At 38.7% G+C, this 22,258-nt stretch overlaps 1 protein-coding gene across 16 annotated transcripts in view; it reads right to left on the reverse strand.

Moving 5' to 3' along the window:
• Positions 1-3,568: 3,568 nt before the first annotated feature.
• The window catches only part of TNS1 (tensin 1), a 249,366-nt gene continuing 230,676 nt past the window's right edge, over positions 3,569-22,258 (reverse strand). For all 16 annotated transcript variants that reach the window (XM_063288856.1, XM_063288857.1, XM_063288846.1 and 13 more), the window contains 8 exons: positions 22,116-22,247; positions 21,561-21,653; positions 20,241-20,318; positions 16,798-16,869; positions 16,056-16,224; positions 15,550-15,618; positions 14,126-14,158; positions 3,569-11,529 (listed from right to left, as the gene is read on the reverse strand). In XM_063288856.1, coding sequence (XP_063144926.1) covers positions 11,385-11,529; positions 14,126-14,158; positions 15,550-15,618; positions 16,056-16,224; positions 16,798-16,869; positions 20,241-20,318; positions 21,561-21,653; positions 22,116-22,247 — 791 coding nt within the window. In that variant the 3' untranslated portion in view covers positions 3,569-11,384. The remainder of the gene's footprint in view (positions 11,530-14,125; positions 14,159-15,549; positions 15,619-16,055; positions 16,225-16,797; positions 16,870-20,240; positions 20,319-21,560; positions 21,654-22,115; positions 22,248-22,258) is intronic.

The raw sequence follows: 22,258 nt of genomic DNA on the forward strand, positions 1-22,258 counted from the left end.
TTCCAGTTTGTTACAGAGTGAAGTCTGTTATTTTCTATATATTTCTGCTATCAGTTCAAGTCATTTTTAGGTTTATAAACAAATTCTGCCAATAGACTCCCTTGAATTGAGGTCATCTCCTGGTTATTGTATATGGACAGGTCCAGATAGTTTTCTTGGCAACAGTACAACAGTATTTTCCATTTTCTTCTGATTTTTTTTCTCATTTTTTTAACTTCCAAGTCTACTCTAGAATCCTGGGATTTTCTGGTGATCTCCCACCCTTCAATTATAGATAGAGGAAAATGGTTTGAGAAAGAATCTGCATGGTTTTGCCAAAAGTACACTCTGCTTCACTTACCTTTTAGGGAAAATGCAGATACTGATAGACTTACAGCCATTTTGAAACAGGATGGAATGAAGGTGACCTTGCAGTCAAGGTCTGATGAGCAGATAGCTGCTATTGAAGAAGAAACTTGCTGGGTCTCTTGTTCACCTATACTGTACTTCTTTGGAGAATGGAAGAAAATGCTGTAGGACCTTATTCACCTAGGGCGTGTGGCTCGAGTAACAACCCCAAACACCCTCAGCTGAATTATTTGTGTCAATTTTGTTTAACATTTTTGTTCTGCATAGTTTTGTGTTTTTATTAACATGTCTTTATTTATGCCACAAGTTGATTTGATGCAGGCCCAGAGTAAATGTATTAGTGGTATCTCATGTCAATTATCTCTGGCAATTCAATGTGACTATATAGAGACTTCAACAGTAGCATATTAAAAATATATATATTTTATGATGAGGTGGGATTGACCACATCTGACCTGAAAAGATAGGTTCAAAAGGAAGCCACTGCATAACTAATATAAATGCAAATAAGAAACTTCCATGATTTCTCTGCCTAGACAATGCAACACAAGCAGTTGATGGAGTTCTGATAGGATACTGGAATGGAAATGGACAACTAGCTCCCTACCAAAAATATGTCAGTCTTTTCTGGATATGGTGAAGTTCCTTAAACTGATGTTAAACTTAGTTTAACTGATGTTAAACTAAGTTCCTTAAACTTAAACCATACCCTCTGCTTTCATTCAGAATTGAGACATAGTTAGCCACACTGCAGATGGGATTATCAGATCCAAGCCATTTTAATTATTGTTAGAGAAAGCATGATATTTAAAGGAAATCAGACCTCTTAGTTACCTGCATGCCGTTGGATGAGATAATGGAGTGACTGTGAAGTTATAAGCCTGGAATCCTTGGTCAAATCTTGCCAAAGTGAACAACTTTTGAGTTGTTGACTGACTTACAGAACTAAGGTGAAAATGATTGTACCAGTATTAGAAAATATTTTGAACCCTTAGAATATATAACTGTAACCTGGATTTGAAATTTTGTTTTTCAGTCCTTATAGTTGTGATTGGCACTGTCATAGCAATACGATGTTTAAGAAAAAATAATGTATTGTTTGGGTTTTCCAATTCAACAGCATGTAGCTCTGTAGGAGATTACTGTGGCATATGGTTTTGGTGGTCTGGCATGGCTGCTGTTCTGCTGGTGTGAGCCAGCCATTGGCATGAGTAAAAGCAGCTCAGTTCTGCCCTTGAAGGGCAGCTGCACTGTAATAAGGGCTGATGAGCTGACTTGGCTGCTAGTCAGGGCTGGCATGGGGAGATGTCAAGGTAACAGTCCCATTGGTCCAGCCAGGTATATAGATGTTGGGGACTAAAGCTTTGGCAGGGGGACACCTACCTCCTCAGATGGTGGGGCACATGCTGCCAGCCTAAAAATTGGAGAAAGAGAGGAGGAGAGGAGAGAAACAGTCTGTGCAGAGTGAATGGAGTGGCTAGTGAAAAAAGTTGGAAAGAGAAGTTAAGCGTGCAGAGTAGTAGTCAGTTCCTGGTCAGAAAGGGAGAAGAAAGGCCCACCAGTGGCTTCCCTGGAAGAAGGGAAGGGAAGACCCAGACTGTTAAATTGTTCATGGATTGTGCTGAAGTCAGTCCACTGTTGTTGGCTTCCTTATTGGGGTTAGTTCAGTTGCTAGGGCACAAAAGGCATGCTTACCTGTTGCTTCCATTGTTAGTTATGGAGATTTTAAAAATGTTTTCATAGCTACTTTTCTGTAGGATAGCCAGCAGCTAGCACTTAGAATGGACTAGTTGTCCATTAGGAACAAAAAGTGCAAGGCCATATACTATATTGTTGACAGAACTTACATTGGCATATAAATCCAATGAATAAGTACAGAGTTGTGGTGGGTGGTGACTACAGAGAAGATATTTTCAGTGGTGACCCCCCAGGTTTTTTAATGCTTGCCTCAGTAAAACTCACCCTGTACTCATTCTGATATCTTTTTGCCTTTTTTATAAAGCATGTGTTATTTAGATGCTACTTTTGCTGGGTTAACACATTATACTACACCCACCTTTAAAACAACAGTGTTTAATAAATATTAGTAGTCTTGTTCACACAAAACATGTCACAATGATGCATGCTGTGTGAAACAAAATTGACCCACATTATGGTTTAATGCAGTGTATAAAACCAGACATAGTTTCTATTTTAGTAGCTTATTTTAATTTATTTATTTATTTATTTATCAAATTTGTCACCGCCCATCTCCTCCCACCAGAGGGACTCTGGGCGGTACTAATATCAAGTATCAATATTACTTGATATTAGTTTAAACACTTGTGATCTTCTCTTATAATGGCATTCAAAAGGTGGAATTAAAAATAAATACATAAATAAGTACACATATTTTTTCCACCATTATCTTTTCAGTTCAACATGGTTTCATCAAACTACCTGTTGGCACATTTGCTTTACTCACTGCACAAAATGCAGTAAATTGGTACCTACTACCAAATTAGTTTTCCTTTGAATGTTTCTCATCTGTTGTCATGATCGCCGTTGCGATGTTTGCGACATTGTAACGGCTCGCATGACAAAGTGCGGATGCGTGTCAATGGCTGGAGAGGTGCGGGCGATAAACCGGACAAAGAAGGTAATGGGGTTGGGAGATCTACTGAACAAACAAGGTCCCATCGCCCGGTAATCGGCCATTGACGCCCCTGATAAAGAAAGGATCAGGGCGAGGTTCGGAAGGGCGCGTCTGGGCTTTCAAGGAATATCGAAGTCTAATCGCCTGGTAATGGACCATTACCTCGCAGGAAGATAAACGGGGCGATGCCCGGGGCGAATGGGGCTGGACGACCTCTCACCTATCAAGTCTTGATGGCCTGTCACTCCGTGGAACTCGTGGGGCACACCCGGGGAGTGTGGGGGTGGAGCGCTGTTTGGCGCGAGACTATTTAATTCAACTTTTGGCGCGCTTCCCTCACTCTCAGCTTTTTACTGGTGTGCATTCTATTCTAAGTAAAAGCCAGAGCTTAAACTTGATTTAGAGTCTGAGTCTTTTATTTGGTCTTAGGCATTCCTTACATCTGTGCAGAAATGGCCAGATCCACCTCAAATTTCTCTTTGGATAAATCTCTACTCATCCCAGTGCTTGGGTATGTGAGGTTCCGTGGTGAACAAAATTTTCAGTGTAAGATTGTAAGAGTGAATACAGCCACCATCACAAGTACCCTGTGCAAAAGGTAGAGAGTCTTTATTCCTTCCCTCCCTTAAAGTCTGAGATACAATTCCAACAATCCAGACACCAAACTGGGCAATTCAAGCAACAGTATATTTGATATAATTGATTTGGTTTAAAATATTATCATTGATAAAGCCATACATGGAACCACAATGAGTCAAGAAATAGATGTACAAAGGGAAAGGAAAGCTTGGGTGGTGAAATATAAAGAGAATTCTGTCTATATAAATACAGAAAAAGGGGGTTTAGTTTGAGTTTTTTCCTTCCTTCTTGCTACTCTCTCTGTTATGCGTAACTGAGCATCTACATACTTCTTTCTGGGTTTAAAAAAATGAAGATGCAAGAAGGAAAAGAAACATGGTTTCATATAGCCATAAATACTGACAAGAAATCTGTAACAACAGTAAGAGTCAAGTCAAGTAACAACACAGAGTCAAGAAGTTACAATTTTAATCTGGATCTCCCGTTTATATTGGCAATTTTAATGAAAATCTTACTAGATATAAACCCAACCAAAATCCATTGGATGTATTTCTTCTACCACGACCTGCCCCCCAACCTGGATATACAGTAGATGCTTGATTTGTGTTGTTTGGAGTCAATCTGAAAGAGCAGTCGTGAAGTCAGTTTATGGTACACGGCCACTGGTTTACAAGGGATCATCCATATAAATAATGATCACTCCATTGGTTTGGAAAGGCCCTGCTCAAGCAAAAACCACCAACCAATCCTAAATACATTACTTGTTAAGCCTCCGTGATTTCTGGGGTGGTGGTGGTGGTGCTGGTGAAAAGCAAAATGTCATTTTTCAGTTTCTAGGTTCTCAACATTTTAGAGAACAGATGATAGGGAATAGTGGGATGCATAAATTGCAGATTTGGACAATTATAGGAGCCTTGTTAGGTGTATTACCACGTCATCATTACGGGGCTCTGGATTATGGACCATGTTGAAAAGTGAGGGTGAGCAGATCAAAAACTCTGCAACCACTATGATGGCAAAGAATAGAACCAGTGTTTAAAATTGATCAAAATTTTGCAAACAGCTGCAGCAGAAGAAATGCTAATATTCATTGCTTTGCATTATACAGAAACTCTTAAGTCTATATCTAAGGCAGAGAACTTACAATGCACAAAGTTAATTTATTCAGTGATAGTTCTGTCCCTACTTCTAAGTTTTAACTGACTTTTCTTAGCTCAGTCAGAACAGACTTCCTCCCTTCCAAAACTATTCCCTTTTATTTTTTTTTGTCTGTACTAATACTAATGAAATCACATACAGCATTTCATTTAAAATTCAAATGAAACAAAGCAAAACAGCATCTCTTATGAAAACATAAATGTAGAAAAGAGAATCAGTAGATGGAATATTTCATGGTAGGAACTGACTTGAGAAGTTGCTTTCTGCTACTTCCAAACAGTTCAAAGCAATCTTCCATTGCAAAACATCTAAAACACAATTCTTTTTAAATTTGTATTTAGAAACTTCATAAATGGTTGGTTGGTTCCTAATTCTGATTAATGGATTGTGTTCTGGTATGTCCACTGATGGTCCTCTACAGCCAAAGAAGTGAAATCTGAGTAGTTTTGATGCCAAGGTGGACAATGCTATCTTTAGACCGCACCATAGATTTTTTTGAAGTGCTATTACCCAGCAATACTGTACATCCATAGGAATAAAAAATATTGTTTCTGGAAACATGATGTAATGAAAGGGATGATGACCCACATCCCGCCTGTTTCATGCTATCAGAAATAAGTTGGAGGAGGCCTGCAAGCCATTTAACTTCCTGTTCAAATCAGGAAATCCAGAAAAAGAACATTCTTATCAAAAGGATGTCCAGCCAGTATTTTAAGACATCCAGTGAGGGTTCTGCAGCCCTCTAGATAACTATGCATGATTAATATAGAAGACATTACCCAAGAATGGCAAGAATGCTGATAATATAATTATGTGTTTATTTGTTTAAACCACTTCATTTAATGCATAGAAGAAAGGTCCAGCAGTGGCTCTTGATCATGTTAGCAAGGAGATAGTCTTGCTTTTAATAGTGAAAGTGACAGAGGGCAACAGATCAAAAGCTAATATTTCAGATTACTTTTCAGTGTGCCTTACATAGATACTCCATGAAGTCAGTGTAACATTTGCTCTGAAATTTAGCAGGATACATCTTATCACCAGCTTGTTCTTTTGCCAAACATTTCTTAAATACACAGCACAAAAATAACTTGAATTGAGCCTGTTTTGAATCAACCTTTTATGAACTATTCAAACTGATTACTGCCAGAAGATGTAACTTGGCCCTGCTTCCTCTTCACATTTGTTTCTCCAGTGCATCCAGATTAACTGTGGATGGGAACATATATCAGCTGGTTGTCGGGATATTGGTCCAGGATGGCTGTTTTTTATGACTTGGGTCAACGTCTGCCCCAGAACTAAGGACTATCAGTGAACCATGATATAAAACAACAGCCTGGTATGTCAACCTCTGTATTATAGAGAAATGATGGGAAATTATTCCTCATGTCTATATTGAGTTGGATGACCTCTATAGAAGAAGAAGATTGAAAATATTTGCCAAGCTCTGTCAGGATAAAGAGAGACATTTTTGACTCTAACATTAGGCTGATCCAAGCCATTTTGCTGCTTATGAGGAAGGACAAGATGGCGACTCCTTTAATCTACATTGGCAAATCAGGCAGTTGAATTTTCCTTCAATATTGACAATGAGGATACACCTAAGGGCAGCAGGAGGACTTAGTGGCTAGAGGGGAGACTGAGAAGAAGAAACACACTCTGTCTGCTAATGTTCTGTCCCAGCACCCGCTGCTTAATGCAGATGACTTTCTTTGCTACCGATAAGGCTGGGCCTGCTCAAATGTTGTATTTGCCAGATATTTATCAGAGCTGCTGAAAAGGAAATCAAATGAGCCTTAGAAAACGGCTACTTTTAGACATGATATTTAAACAAACCACTGTGAGAGTTTCAGACAATAGTTTGGAGGGAAGAAATGCTGAAGTTCAAGGTCTGTGGAGTTTCCAGTGCCGCTCCTCCTGCTCCCTCACAAACGCTATGTGTTTTAGCTGTTTTACTGCTCAAGAACTTTCTTCAAATATCAAGCTACATATACAATTAGCTTAATCACCCGGTTATTCTAAGGGTGGACACAATTTCAGAAATTGCTAGAGAAAAGTCACTAGCAAACACAGTTCAAACAATCAAATAGCTTTTAAAAATGGAAGAAAAGGGCAGAGCCACACAGAATAAATGTACAACCATGAGGAAGAGAAAAGTGCATTTCGAATAGATTTCTTTGGCAAGATTATGTAATACTCTGTGCACAGAGGGTGCTTTGAGTGCATTCTGTATAAAATCTAACATCTTCTAAATAACCACGTAACATACATGTGCTAAAATTACATTAGACCTGAGTCCCAGGCATTGGATGTGTAGTGGGGTGTTGTCAAATAAAAGCCTGCTTGCCTGTATCCCTAAAAACACAGAAGCAAAACAGCAGCTCTCCCAGGGTTTGAAGCTCACGAGAGGCAAAGTAAATGAGCCTAGAGCAGAGGTTCTCTCCTCTGCATCACAAAAGTTTCTTTGTGCCACTGATAAAGTTGGGCTTATGAGTAAGTCCAAAAACAGAAGATTGATATAGCCAGCCATTCACTCACATCTGGAGCAAATCACTAGATAAACCAGGGAATAAGGCACATGAATTAGACCAGCCTTTCCCAATTTGCTGCTCTCTAGATAGCTTGGTACAGGCACTCCTAGAACTCCTACCCACATGCTGGCTGGGAATTCTGGGACTTGTAGTCCCATTGGGAGGACATCAGGTTAATGGAAGTTGGCTTAGCCTAACAACCCCCATGTTAGAGATTCTAGAAAAGGAAGGAGATAAAACAGGGTGGTGTTGCCAAAATTGTGGCAATAGAATGAAAACTAGTTGCCCTTTTCAGTTCTCACATATCCAAGACAATCCATTCTGGCATGGCTGGATCAACAGTCCATCGTGATGGACCAGGGTTGAGTTTTGAGTCTTTGGTCTACATCCTCATATACAACTGGAGTAGCCCAGCATGCCACTTGAGGAAAGTTGATTACAAGTCATAATTTTCTGACCCAACCAACATATGCACAAAGATTGTAGGGTTTAGGGGAGAGTCAGATTTCCCAGTAGCTCTAGAAACTGCATGTGTCTTTTTGGGTGTTCTGCCTCATGTACACTTTAAGAGCCCTAAGCTGAGAGGAGCACTGGAAAGGTGGTCTACATAAAACCGGCATGATAAGTACAAGGTTATTCCTAAAATGCAGCACTGTCTTGATACAAGCTGGACAAGCAACAAGTTATATAATGTGATTAAGCTTTGCCTCAGCAAATAGGCTAAAAAGAGAGGGATCTTAAACTTTCCATCTTTAGCTCGTGAGTTAGTATAGGAGCAGTGCGCAGGGCATGGCTGGAAGCAGATATTTTGTTGACATGCATGTGCCTACCAATGAATTTACTTCTATGTGACTACTGGATACTTCTGTCAAGTTAACTTCATCAAAAAAGTCATGAACCATTAATTTTCAATATATTTTTCGTGTGACAAGGTAGCAAACACTGAGAAGGGGGACAATTTTGAAAGCAGTGAAAAAAAAATGAAATCTGAAAAATAGAGACTTTCAAAAAATATATATATTTATAATATTTATATATCTATATAGACACAGTATTTTTCTAATTGGTTAATGGCAGGGTGAGACAGTTGCAGGTGAGGGAGGGGGACTCATCTTGCTTGAATTTTTCAGAAGGAGAGAGACATTTATAACAAACATAAAGAATAACTCTCTCAGTCTCCAGCATCCCATCTGGGTGTGGATGGGGCACAGAGCCTGGGTGATGACACCAAAAACTGATGTTCCCACTCCATCCAAGTACCTGACTCAACAACTCTCAGATGCAAAACCCATGCTTTATACAACAATATCCGGAAATGAATCTCTCTTCACACACTTTCACACATACACACACCGTTATCCCTCACATCATTCAGCAATAAAGTACAAATGCATTCATGCTCATTTGCTCAGGCAGAAGATGAAAAATGTGGGGGTGGGGATGAGGAACACTGTGTAATGACATTGCCCTGGGGCACAGTATTAGAAGCCACCGCTTTTACAGCATCTGGGAGGTGGAACTGACCTCAGGTTTTGAACAGCTTAACAAAAGGAAAGCTTTGAACTGTCACCACTCCCCAGACCTGATATTCTCCAGATATATTGGGACTTTAACTCCCAGAATTGCAGGAGAAAATCCCAGAGCGTCTGGAGATGGCAGGTTAGCTATACAGGGAGTATTATGGGGTAGGAGAAATGGAGGGAGCTGCAAATATTGGAGGTGAAAGATAAAAGCAACAGGGCCAAAAAAAAAAATAAATACTTTGTGTAAATTTCATTTTTAAAAAAATTGATTAGCTTACATTATTTTGTCAGTATATTTCATACATACTTACATACATACATATATATATTATATAAGAAGGCAATGAAAAAACCAGGGGAATTGAGGTGACTGCATGTCTCGCAAGTTGTACTGATTTGTAGTGAATATTGCATAAGTTTGTATGAAGGGTCTCATCGACATGGGCTCTATCCCAAAAGGTTTCTGTTCTCTGCTATTTCATGTCCTATTCATGTCAGAACAAAATTGATGCTGCGACCAGTTTCCATTAATGGTTTCTAGTGGAGGCCACTAAATTGTGTTGGAGGGCATCTGTCTGTCCCACCCAATACCATTAACTCACTTAGACTTAGATCCACCTGGCTATATAGCACATTGGACAGTGAGTGCTCTCAGTGATTTCAATCAGATCTTGTTGAGTTGCATCTGTCATTTCAGTAGCAGTGAACAAAATGTATAGAGTTGGGTTATTAACCAAGCATGGGTTGAGATTTCATACTGTTTCCATGCATGATGGGCTCTTCAGTAGTTTTTTACCAGTCTGCACTAGGTCAGCTGATATATAGCAAAACAACAGTGGCTTCCTTGAGTCTAATTTAAGTAGATATTGAAAAATTCACAATAAACTCAAAGGATCTGGTAGAAAAGAACACCTCTTTATCCACTCAGCACAGTATTTTTATGCCTAAAATTTGCCAATTGTAGATATCTGGGAGGATAGTGAGACATTCTCACGACACTACAGACATTCTATGCAATAGATCAATCCACATTATTCACTCTCTCCTTGACATATACCAGGGATGAACAGTTTTTAGACAGTGTATATGTGGCCTCCATTAGAAATGCCAAAAATCATACTAGTAGAAGGATTCAACTGTGATGTTAAATATAAAAAGGTACAGCTTCTCTGCAACCACTACACTTTCTCATTTAGTCTGGAAAGGATATGAAGTTGCTTTGCATGAAATGATATGCAAGATAAAGGAACAGTCTCCCTTTTTACTATAAATGTCAATCTAGCATAACATTATTAGCAGGTCAGTGCAAAATCTAATGTTTGATGCCTCCAAAAGCAAAAATAAAGCGTTATAATGCAACAATGAACGAACTAATTTTGCTACATACTGAACCTCCAATGGACAAATTAATCACATATGGCCACTGTTTTTGAAACAGCTAGGGCCATGCTTAAATCAAAGTCTCACATCAACCCAAGTCTTTATAATGGTTATTCTTAGTGATTTCAAAACAGAATCCCCCTTCCCAATTATTGGATTATTCATCTTGCCTTTGCTCTATTGAATAATTTCCATGCAACTTCCAAAACCACGTATATATCTCCCAAAGGATAAGCCTGGGCAGGACTGCCTTTATCCTAAACTCAAAAGGAAAGGCGTTCCCTAACTCCTGGTGTTTTAACACTTTAGGGAAAGAGTCTTAGGACAATTTATTCTGGACCCCATTGTGTAGACTCTGATAGATACTACTGGATTTTGCTTTGGCTAGCATGCTCCTCAAATTATTACTGAAAAAGAGATTCTCAGCTCTGAAACTCTTTTGCACAGATTGATAGGTGCACATGCATGTGTGAATGAGTGTGACTACTGATTAAAATAAATATTTCCCACTTTCACTGTAAATCTCACACTGCTACTAGATGTTCCTAAGTCTTTCCTTGATGTGATGGAGGCCTATGACCTCAGGGGAATGGGATCATGTGGGTTTCAACAGATACATTTCTGAATAGCCATCAGAGGCAAGAAGCCTCACATTAAAGCCTCACATTAAATACTGAAATATGTGCATATTACAGACAGACACACATGCATGTGCACACACACTCATACAGACACACTTCATACTTTCAGCAGTAGTTGAATTGGGAGCATTTGCTTTTAAAAATGACTGCTTTTTAAGCATCTCTCTCGATATTATTCCTGAAGCTCATATATTCAATGGGTATTTTTGTGTTGGTTTTGTTTTTGCCTTATTTTCTAAATAAGCAACTACTTAGATAGTACTATCCCACAAAGATTACTAAGATTCATACTTTGGACTGCGGGGCTGTATTCTCTGATTTTGTGCTGATCCAAAAGCTAACATTGTTTCCATCTCTTGATCTTGGCAAGGAAAGGCAATGGTGTCAGTTCCTTGGTTTCTGCTACATACATGTGTTTGGTTGGTTTCAGCCTTCCAACAATTCAGATCACCTTTTTTTTAACCTCCCCTTCCCCCCATCAGTTCATGTCACTCCTTCACAATGCACTTCCTCACACTACTTCTCGGAACAACTCCAAGTCCTTCGTCAAAATTCAAGGGCAAGAAGCCCCCTGCAAGGGGGAAGCCACAGTTCATCTCTTGTGAGAGGAGCCAAGCATAACTCTGGAAACAAAATTGACAATGGCGGCAGCTGGCTGATCTGGATCCAGCTCAGCAAAGAGGTGGCAAACGTTGTCCGTCGTACTGCCTTGCTTCCTAGCCACGAAGCCAAAGAGTCTGCATGGATGACAAAGAAATTAAGGAGTAATAAAATCACGTGGGTCAGAGAGAAGACAGGAAATGCCCATTGCTACTTGTGATCACTACTGTACTTAACACTTGTATCAGATAAATGCTTGACACACTCTATCTTCTGTCATGCCATCTGAAATGTACAGGAGCTCAAGAGAAATAGATTTCATTTTCAGTTGCAAAGGATGTGAAGTTTAATTCCCTGAGTAATAAAGACAAGGACTACTCAATGCTATAATTCCGTTCTTTCACTGAAGGCAAAAGACTGCTAATTGGCACTTTCAAATCAAGTTCTAACTACTAAATGTAAGGAGGATAATGCTACTCTGCACCTGTCATTTCCAGATGGAGAAAAATCAAGGCAGCTGGAGAGTCTAATAAAAATACTCATTCCTGTACACATTGCCTAAGATTAGTTTATGGAACCTGTTCCAAAGTTTATGGAACCTCTTTATGGAACCTGTTCCAAAGGGGCTAAACTAGTAGGACATCAGGTTAAACCACTGCTTGACAGTGGAAGCGGTTCAAACATCTTCAATGTGTTTGATTTTTCATGAGGTTTTTTTTTGCCCAATTATAATACATATACACACCCATGCATGCAAGTATACACATACACCACTTGGTAAGCCAAATTATTACATGACCTGAATTATTTAGAGCTCCCGGGGATAGATCATAGCATTAAGTCAGTGTTAGATCCTTAATACAGAGGCAAAATTAGTAATGACATTTGGCATTTATGTTTGAATCCTTTTCTATTGATAAAAAGGGTAGGGTGGGGAAATCTTGAGAACCTAAGAACACAAGCAGATGCTTTGAACATTCTGAATAGAAGGGAATTACATTTTCTTACAGCTGAAATATTTTTTTCAGTTTCTTGTCTTTGGTATCCATCTGAAACCCTATTTCATCAGGAAATATGAAACTCCCAGGGTAAACATATGGATGCTAGAGGGAACTATAGTTTGAGGTGAACTGAAAGTGGATGTTAGTAAGCCATTACTGCTCACATTATACAGACTTTTTATCAGGTTCTGCTCGTGAAATTCTCTAGCTTCTGAAAGCATTGCAAAAAAAATATCACTGAAGTGATAATGGGGAAAGATGGGCATTGTAGGTGATGACTCTCTTCGATGACATTTAATATTCTGGGAAAAACAAATAACTACCATCTAATTCCAATCCCAGTGGAAATTCATCTGTCAATGCCCTGAGTTAGCAAAAGTGATTTCACAATGGGAAAGTGTGTGTGTGTGTGTGTGTGTGTGTGTGTGTATCACTGATCTTTCTGCTGGACCAGAAGCCGGGCATCTGTGTGAATCAGCTTACCTTCTGCCTGGATTCCAAGAGCATCTGTACTGACTCTACTACACCTATGAGTTGGATGGGCCATTTAGGTCATTAAATCCAAACTCTTATTCAGGGCAGGAATCCAAATCAAAGTGATCCTGACAAAGGTTTATTCAGCCCCTGCTTGAACACATCCACAAAAGGAAGCTCACCACCAATCTTGATAACAGGTTCCACTGTCAAACTGCTCTTGTGATTAGGAAGTTTTCTTACATTCATTTAGAATCTGCATTTCTTAAAACCTTAAAAAAAAATCTTAAAACCACTATTGTGTGTTCTGCATTCTGGAATGACAGAGAATACATCAGTCTCATTGCTCTTCTTTGCACTTGTTCTAGCTTCTCTGACTTCTTCCTAAAGCAATGTGCCTACTTTAAGGTGGAGGTAGGGTCTGACTAACGCAAAATGTAGTGGATCTATTACATACCATGCAACTTTCTGCAGCATAATGTTTGGATTGGGTCATTACATTGTTTTGGCAATCATATCAATTAATATGTGCTTTATATTGCTATTCTTGTAATGAAAATTTCTCACTGTAAATAAAGTGAAATATTGTATGTATTATATACTTTTCTTAAGTGAGCAATGAATAAAATCCAAGCAATCCTGAGAATTCACAGACAACAGAGAATTCAACCAGGAGGCTTTTCCTCAGAATACTCATACAGAATTAAGCATCTCTGAGCTACATATCTGAAACTATAAATTCCCTTCACATCATAGTAGGTAGCTGACTCCACCCCGCTTGGTTACATAATATATGAATATATTATCTGGAACAATGGAAGATGACTTAACAGGATAGATTATGGGCCATAGAAGAAAGTGTGTCTTAATTGTACAAGCAATTTGGCTAAGAAGGAGCTCTACATTCAGTTAAGAATTTGTGAGCAAATCAAAACTAGAGGTCACCAGGCTTCACCAACTTTGCATTGTATTCCTTAGGTCCAATTGGAAAATAAAATTGAATGAAACTTAAAAATTAAGTAGTTTGGTTTTGCATAACTTCAGGCTTCTTAGACCTCAGACTTAGGAGGGCATACATGGACCAACTGTTGAATGAATCATTCCTTAATTTACCTCTGCCTCCTTTCTTAGATCAATGTCTCTGAAAGTGTCTTTGAAAGCTTTGGTGGATTTGAGGACTAGGAGAAGGATCCCCTGTCCTGTGTGGCCATATTTATATTTATCCAAACTCTGACATTGATCAAAGTAAACAACTTACTTGGCAGCACCACCAGATTCTGATTTAGTCCACCTGAGGAGAAAACAAACAAACAAAAAAAGTTCTATTTAATTTTCACAGGGAGGACGATTTGACATTTTTTAAAACAGTGAGTTAAATACAGGGTGTACGTAAGAGAGAGGGAAGCCCTGAATGGAATGCCACTGGTTCATTGACTAAACACTAGATCCTTTTCTCTTTAAAAAAATGACTACAACAACCAGGATAGGGGATGAAATCCTTTTATATTTTCCTACCATTTGAAAATCCCCTATTGTCCCTTCATTCTTCTGAGAAATTATCTGCTGCTTAAAAAGTATCATGATCTGACTTTTATAAATATTGGGATTAGAAATTGTTTGGAAGAGTGTTCTAAAATTCAACCCTCAAATGCCAGTATAGTGCCTACTGACCACTAAAAAAATAGATGAACAACAGTGTAATTGTTTCAGTCCTTCCCTATCACAAACCTGCAACTTCATTGACCTGTATCAGTAAATGCCAGTATCCTGGGTGCATTTTACCCGAGACTGAGTTATCATTACTCTGCAAAGAAACAGATTAACAATTCTCTGTTCTTCATTGGCAACTTAGTTTTCTACAGAGCAGAATCAAGTTGTGGGAGGCATCTGTAAATATCAACTGCTGTTGATAATTTCCTGTATATTTGCTTCAACATGGAACAAACTCATTTCTCGGAAATCAAGGAGATCTGGCAGAAGCACCATAGGGGAACAGATGTTTAATTACAGATGTTTCTGCTCATACATAGAAACGAAGGGTCTGCAAGAATGATTAGTTCCTTTCAAGAGGACAAATGAAAGTAGGATTCCATGAATCCTGTCTTGGGCAACTTCCCATTTTTTCTACTAATCTATGTGTTCCTGTCTTCCCATTCCAGCCAATGGTTTTTATTCGTTCTGATACTGAAGCATATCTTGCCATTTCTACCTCTCAATTTGTTCAGGTACAGACTATAACTCATAGTGAGGACCCTGCTGGATATTTGCAGAAGCTCTGGAATTAGTATAAATCAGATAATTTTAAATATATATTAACCTCTTTTATGAATGTATTTGTTCAAGAAACATGCATTAGAGGCATTCTTCCAGATCCAATCACCTGCAAAAGCGGCAGAACCTTTTTGGTGGTGGCTTTTTGGCTGTAAAACCCTAAAGAGATTTTAGTTGGTTCCTTCTCTACTAGCTTTTAAATGCCAAGACACCATGTTTTTAATTCATGATGCATTTTACTCCCACTTTCACTGTTGCTGTTTCAGCCGCTAAAGAATTCAAACTCTTTAAGGATATACAAGACATAGGAAATAAAAAATATGAGGACCATGCCCCCATCTACATACATACTGCTACCAGGAGTTTCATTGCTTGAGTTTACATAAGAATTGAGCAAACAACTTCACTTACTTTCTATCCTGTGGGTCCACATCACAGAAGGTGACAGTAATGATAGGGTAATGTCGTCTGAAGAACAGCCTGAAACAGAAATGTGGATAAGGATTAATTAGACAGCCATCTGAAATAATGGCAGTTGAAGGATGGTGAATCCATGCACACAAATAACTAAACCATCCCAAGACAGCTCATCTACATGAGCAAGAAGGAAAATTCTGACTATATGGCAGATGGTGATAATACTGTAAGACCTGTATGGGCTCTGTATTTGCAATATTCAAAGCTGATGAAACAGTTCTTGGTAGAGATTTATTCTGGTCAAAATACCCTGACCTTTTTTGATACCTTGCAAGTAACATTTCACTCATTGTGACCACAAAGAACTCTGCAATATGATGCTAAGAAATGTTGTAGTGAAGTAAAGAATACATTGGAGAACTTGTCACCAACAAGATACTGGTGTCAGATGCACCCAGGCTTCTCCAAACCCTGAGCCCCAGGCCATCCTGTTCCCTTACTTCCTCTGGTTGTCTGTCAAGGTGATGCCTTGTGTGGAGACTTTGAAGTGGACAATAGTAGCAGAGGGAGGGATGTCAGCAGCCAGCGTCTCGGTGATTGCCTTGGCGATGGCCTGTGGGCCTGTTAATGATTCCATCTCCACTGAGTTTATAAACAGCACATTGCAGGCTGGGGGGGAAAAAAGGGAAGTATTTTTGGGATGGTGGAATGAGGGAGAAGAACAACACTGAAGCATATATAACAATGCTGCTTGCACTACAAGGAAGATAACATATATCAGCATTCCCCTTTGGCTATGCTGACCAGGAATTCTGGGATGAATCCTGGTAACGTATCTGGTGAATGCCAGGCGAGGGAAGGGTGGTGTATGTATGTCATGATTTTCTCTTACACAGCAAACAATACTAAGAAACACAAATACACAGAAACATTTCGTGATGGCTAAGTTTAACGCAGGATTCCCACTAGTCAGAATAAACCTAAACCAGAGATTTATTTATTCATTCATTGGATTCTTACCAACCCTTCCTTCAGGAGCACCCCTCAATTCTGCCCTCACAACAACTTCATGAGGTAGTTGGGCTAAGATTAAGTGACTGGCTTAGTGATTCGGTGAGTTTTCTTTGCCTTGTATGAGCTTGAACCTGCAATTTTCTGGCAATAGTTTAACATCCTAACCATTTAGGGTGCCTTAGATTTTCATTTCTGTTCATTCAAAATGAGTAATCTCAAATCGCTCACCTGCTCCCTGTTTGAGCAAATCAGTTGCTGAGTTGTTGGATGATGCTGTTTCTTTTGTTTCTTCCATAGGATCTTAAAATAAAAACGGAAAGGAGATTATTGTCTATTAATACACACCTATGTTGTTTTTCTGTGTTCACAAAGAGATTATATTTAACAAGCTATATTTATGGAGAAGATTCATTTTCATCTCAGATTTCTGGAAACTGAATAAAAGGGTGGCAACTTTTTTCAAGTTAACTAAAAAAAAGAGGAATGTCTTGATTTACAATACAAGGATCAAAAGACAGTATTTTTTAATATAATTTTTATTAAGAATTTTAATTCCAATAGTAAAAACTAATAAAAACTAAACTTAGAGAAAGAGAAGAGAATGGAAAGAAAGAATAAAAAGTGCAGGGAAAAAGAAAAAGAAAAAGAAAAGAAACAATATAATAAAGAAAAAAAAAGAAATATATAAAGAAGTGACTTTCAAACTTCATCACACCAAGTAATCATGTATAAACAAATTTAATAACTCTTCACCCACTGTAAGGTTAAATAGGTATCTCTTCATCCCATATCCCATCCCTTATCTATAAGCAAATCCATAAAACATCAACTTTTCAATCCTGGTGTCAGCAAAAAGTCCATAAAGGGTTGCCAGAACACTGCAAAAATATGTCTTATTTTAACCTTGATCAAATAAACCAACTTTATATTCCTTCCTTTTACATCTAACAGTCTTAAACTTTAATTCAATCAAATATTGTCATAGGATTTGATTTATTTTCAATTCTTCTTTATCCTATTGCACACATTTCTTCAGGGCTTTAATAAGCTTCTTTTGTAGATCCAATAAGAAAACATTTTCCAGGTCATTCTGTTGGTTTATCATTTGTATTTCCCTTTTAATTTTTAAAACTTCAGCCAGTTTCTTTTTTTATATCCAGTAAAGCATCCTTTTCAAATCATTCTCATGACCTGTCATTTGTAGTTCCACATTCTGTACTTTCTCTGCCTTATCAGATAAAACTGGTTCCACAACTGTCATTCCTTCATTAACATATTTTAGACATAGTCTATCCATAGAAGCAGACATCATTACTGACAGTGGTGATATTGTAATTACTAATTTTTGGCTCCATTCTCCAAAGATCTCCTTTAATATTCTGATGTTATAACTTTTTGTGTCATTTTGTAAGTCCCAGTATTAACTGACATCAAGAACAGGCTTGTATATTTTTTTTCTTTCTGCTTAAAATCTTTAGTTCCCTCTAGTGTCCAGTTTCTAAAAACATCACTTATCTTTTATTATGGCTTGCCAAAATAAATCTGTTTCCCAGAAGTAGTTGTTCGTTTTTTATAATTACTTCCAAAATCTTATAGTAAAAGTAAATATTCTAAATTTATCTGGACTCTTAATCCATTTATAACTTTCTTAGATCAAAATCTTATTTAGCTTTTCGATGTTTATTTCAAATTCTTTAAGTTCTTAAGCTTGTAATTAATTTTTCTTTTGTTCAGAGTTGAAGATACTCACCCGATGACTTTGCAAACTTGTAGTTCCAAAGGTCTCTAAGATGGTTAACAGGCAATTTCAGAAAGTGATTAGAAAGTGAGGTTTGCCAACTTAGTGTCCTTTAAAAGGCTCCTCCACAGTTTCAAGCAAGATGGCTGATCCCGTTGTCTCCTGGCGCTCAAACCCACACAAAACTGCTGTCCTGCAGTTTCCTTGCAAGGAGCAGCTGTCTGGAGCACATGTGGGGGATCTCCCATTTTCTCCTTATCTGGAGAGGTTCCAAGGAACTGGTCTAGTCACTGCTTCCTTGGTCTTTGCCACGGTCATCAGCTCCACTTTCACAGAGCCATCTTTAGTTTGCCATACCTCCCCCAGAAGCCCCAAAAGATAGCATTTTAATGGCTCTTAAGGCCTATATGAACAAATGCATATGAATGCCACAGAAATACCACCCAGGTGTTGTGGACTAAAAACATATCTGGCTTTCAATTAACTACTAAATGGCAGTAGAATTTGTTTATGAAAGGTATCACTATTCCTTTTGCTTTATTAAATATGGGGAGATTCTTATCTTCTGCTCCCTCACTATAAGCCAGCAATTCTCAATCTGGTTCTTGCTGGGAGTGCTTGAACTTGGGGAAGACTAACATAGGGAACCTTTGTCAATCCCTTAATCATCTGATTGAAGGCTCATGTCTTCTAATATGGGCTGAGATCAGCTTTCAAGGACTTCAGGATTTCTAACTGGTCATCTTGACCAAAGTAGGAATTTAAAAGGAGATTTCTCGTGTCCCCGTAGGAATACATAGAAAGGAGATCTTCCTGCCTTTAACACAGATGGATGATATTTCCTGAGCTGTAGTGCAGAGGTGAGCATTCTTTACACTGACACATACTCTGTGAAACAAACTCTCAAGAGAGATATCAAATGTTTTCACTAGAAATTGAACTTATTTGCTCCAGTCTTTCCTCAAGATGATCAGCTGCCCCAGTTTTTACTTTTGCTGTTTCCACTTTTTCTAAAATATTCTCTTTTTATTCTACATATTGTAAACCAGTTTGATACTTTAATAACAATGGATATAAAATACTATATATAAATAAATCAAATAATGCCTGTGTCTCTGTGCACATTTGCCCATATTTCTATTTCAGTGCAGTATCTCCTAAATCCCCATGAGATCTTTCCACACTGTGTATTATAAGCCCCCACCAGGAATTCTCCTTAGAGGATGAGCAGAGTCCTAGGAGCCTCCTGACTGATCATCCAATTCTGGCCAAGACTGGGGCTTACTGAGTCAACAGCAGGGAAATGGCAGGTATAGAGATACTTCCATGCATGGAAAAGCCTCAGTGTGCATGATGGGTCTACTCAAGACTAAGATATAGCTTGTGAGTAGTCCTTTTTTCTGGGTTAGTTTTTGAAGATTTACAATTGGGCTGGCTGGATGCCTGAATAAAGATATATATTATCATAAGCATCCATGATGACAAAGAAATGATGGCACAAGGACACAAGTAATGAGTCATGAGGTTTGCAGTGATTTCCCCTGCCCCCACCCCTGCCCCTTTGCAGGTGGTCTGTCAGTCTGTCTGTCTGTCTGTCTGTCTATCATCTATCTATCACCTGCAGAATGCAGCAGTGGACTAGTACTGGAACAGTATCTGGCATTATCTTTGTTCCTCTATGCATGCAACATGGTTGCTAACTCTGGAATAATAAACTTTCTGTACCTGAATCCCTCAGACTACACCACTAACTCAAAACTTGATACACTCTACCTAATAACTTCTCCTCCATTTGCAGAATATTCTTGCTGTTGCTTCTATTTCTTTAAGTTAAGGCTGACTTAAGACTTTCTTGGTGTTGTCCCTGTGCTTGTCAGGATGAAAAATTCTCTAAGACGACATCATGCTCATGTAATGATGCTGGGAACTTTACCTCTGTCAGGGATGACCAGCTTGCAAGGCAATGCCAGAGGCATGATTGAGTGCTGATACACCAGAGCAGACAGGCAACCTGGGCAGGGAAAAAGACATCTGGTCAAAGCTAAAGGCAACTGATGATGTTACACTGTCATGGCACCTGTTTTTTGGAACATCATCCCCCCCAGAGATTAAATTAGTCCCAACTCTAGTGCCCTTTTATATGGCTTTGAAGACCTGGTTATGCCATTGGGCATATATGACAGAGGCTGGAGGAGGGTTGCACTGATGGATCAAATGGTTTTTTACCTGGCTACTATTCATGTATTTATTTGGGGTGTTACTGTTGTTTCATGTTTTTTTTTAATTGCTATTCACTGCCCAGGGTCACCACACTGAGCTGGATGGCCATATAAATTGAAATATTTACTTATTTAAATTTATTATGGCCACCCACTCCAAAAGTAATAGACACACATTTATTAAACACATTTCTGCCTCTGTATTCTGTCATGATGTCATTAATCCCTTGCTGATGGTCACACAGTGCAAATAAATGGGATGTTCACTGAACTAAACTTAAATGTTCAGAGTCTCATTCTAAAACCTGTTGCTTACATTTCAACTTAGTTTATCAGACACATTCTACTAATCTATTTCTTGGAAATACCTGGTTCTAATTTTCTCTTGTTGTAATATTATCCATTCCGATGTTTATAATATGCTCTGTTTTTACATGGCATCAGTGCTTAGATTTAGCCAGCCTATGCCTATGTTGTATTAAGCCCACAGAATTCTGTGGCAATCAGTTGTTCAACAAGGAATCAAGAAGGTATTTGCACAAAAAGTCAATTCATGAACTAAGCTATTCTGTTATCCAATAGCATTATTTATGCTGCTTCAGACTAGCAAAGAATAATTCATAACATGCACTTAGAAGAATGAAAGGATTGAAAATATTTACAGAGAACTGGAAATGATACCTACTCTGGTGAGAAGTTGAAATTAAATGACAGTGGTATATAATCTGTATTCTATACACAATACTGACAAGTAAGCAATATCACTGCAACCGTGCCATGTTTAGTTATGTTTGAAAGAAATGTATGTTGTACAATAATGCTTCCTGTTCTTGCAAACAACTGTGAGTGAATTTCTGAGACCTCAGAAGTTTAGACTATTTAACCAAGAAGCTTCAGTAGATGCATGTTAGTCAAACATTAGTACCCTGTTCCTTACTTCTAAAAGTCCAAAAAATACCCATGCTGTTGCTACAGAATTCCACAAGAGGGCAGGATGAGACAAAAGCCATGAAGACAAAACTATAGGAACTCACCAAAATTGGGTTCATTGGGACATCCTTTTAGTTTCACACCTTTGGGGCTGGTTTCTATCAGGAAGTGCCTTACCAGCTCATTAGTAATATCTCCTAGAGGGATCAATCAGAATTTCAATATAGATAGGCTTGATTAAGCTTGTCAAAGAAATTGCCACATAAAAGACAGGGTAAACTGGCTATTTCTAGCACAAGAAAACAATGACTTTGCTCCCAACAGCATATTCGCTGGGTCAGTGCACAGGATGGCATAGCTGTTTACAGTTCAGATTGAGGAAAAGCTTTTATAGTGTAGAAAGCTCATTATAAGTCACAATCCCAGGTTTCTCATGCCACAGCTCTACAAACAATTTAGTCTCTGTTCTACAACTACACAATATATTCTCCTGGGATTAACATCTGGATTTTCTATCACCAAAAACCACCTTTGCTGGTCCTAGCTCAAACCTATCCCCTGGGGACTGAAACTGCTGGTTGATTTGAAAGCAGTCTGCTATGCCTCCGTCCTGTGAGGGCAAAGGGGAGAGGTAGTGGGAAGCTGTATGAAGGCTGTACCTTTCTTGCTCTGTTGTACAACACCTGGAGGCGGCGAAGCTACTTTCATGGCCAACCCATAGGCTCCCCGGAAGGAGTGGCTGTCTCGAATGATGAAGGCCCCAGGTTCCTTGTCTCTGAGCAGTGCAATGGCTGGGAAAGAA

Source organism: Candoia aspera, chromosome 1 (genome assembly GCF_035149785.1).
Source record: "Candoia aspera isolate rCanAsp1 chromosome 1, rCanAsp1.hap2, whole genome shotgun sequence".
Classification (NCBI taxonomy): Eukaryota; Metazoa; Chordata; class Lepidosauria; order Squamata; family Boidae; genus Candoia; species Candoia aspera.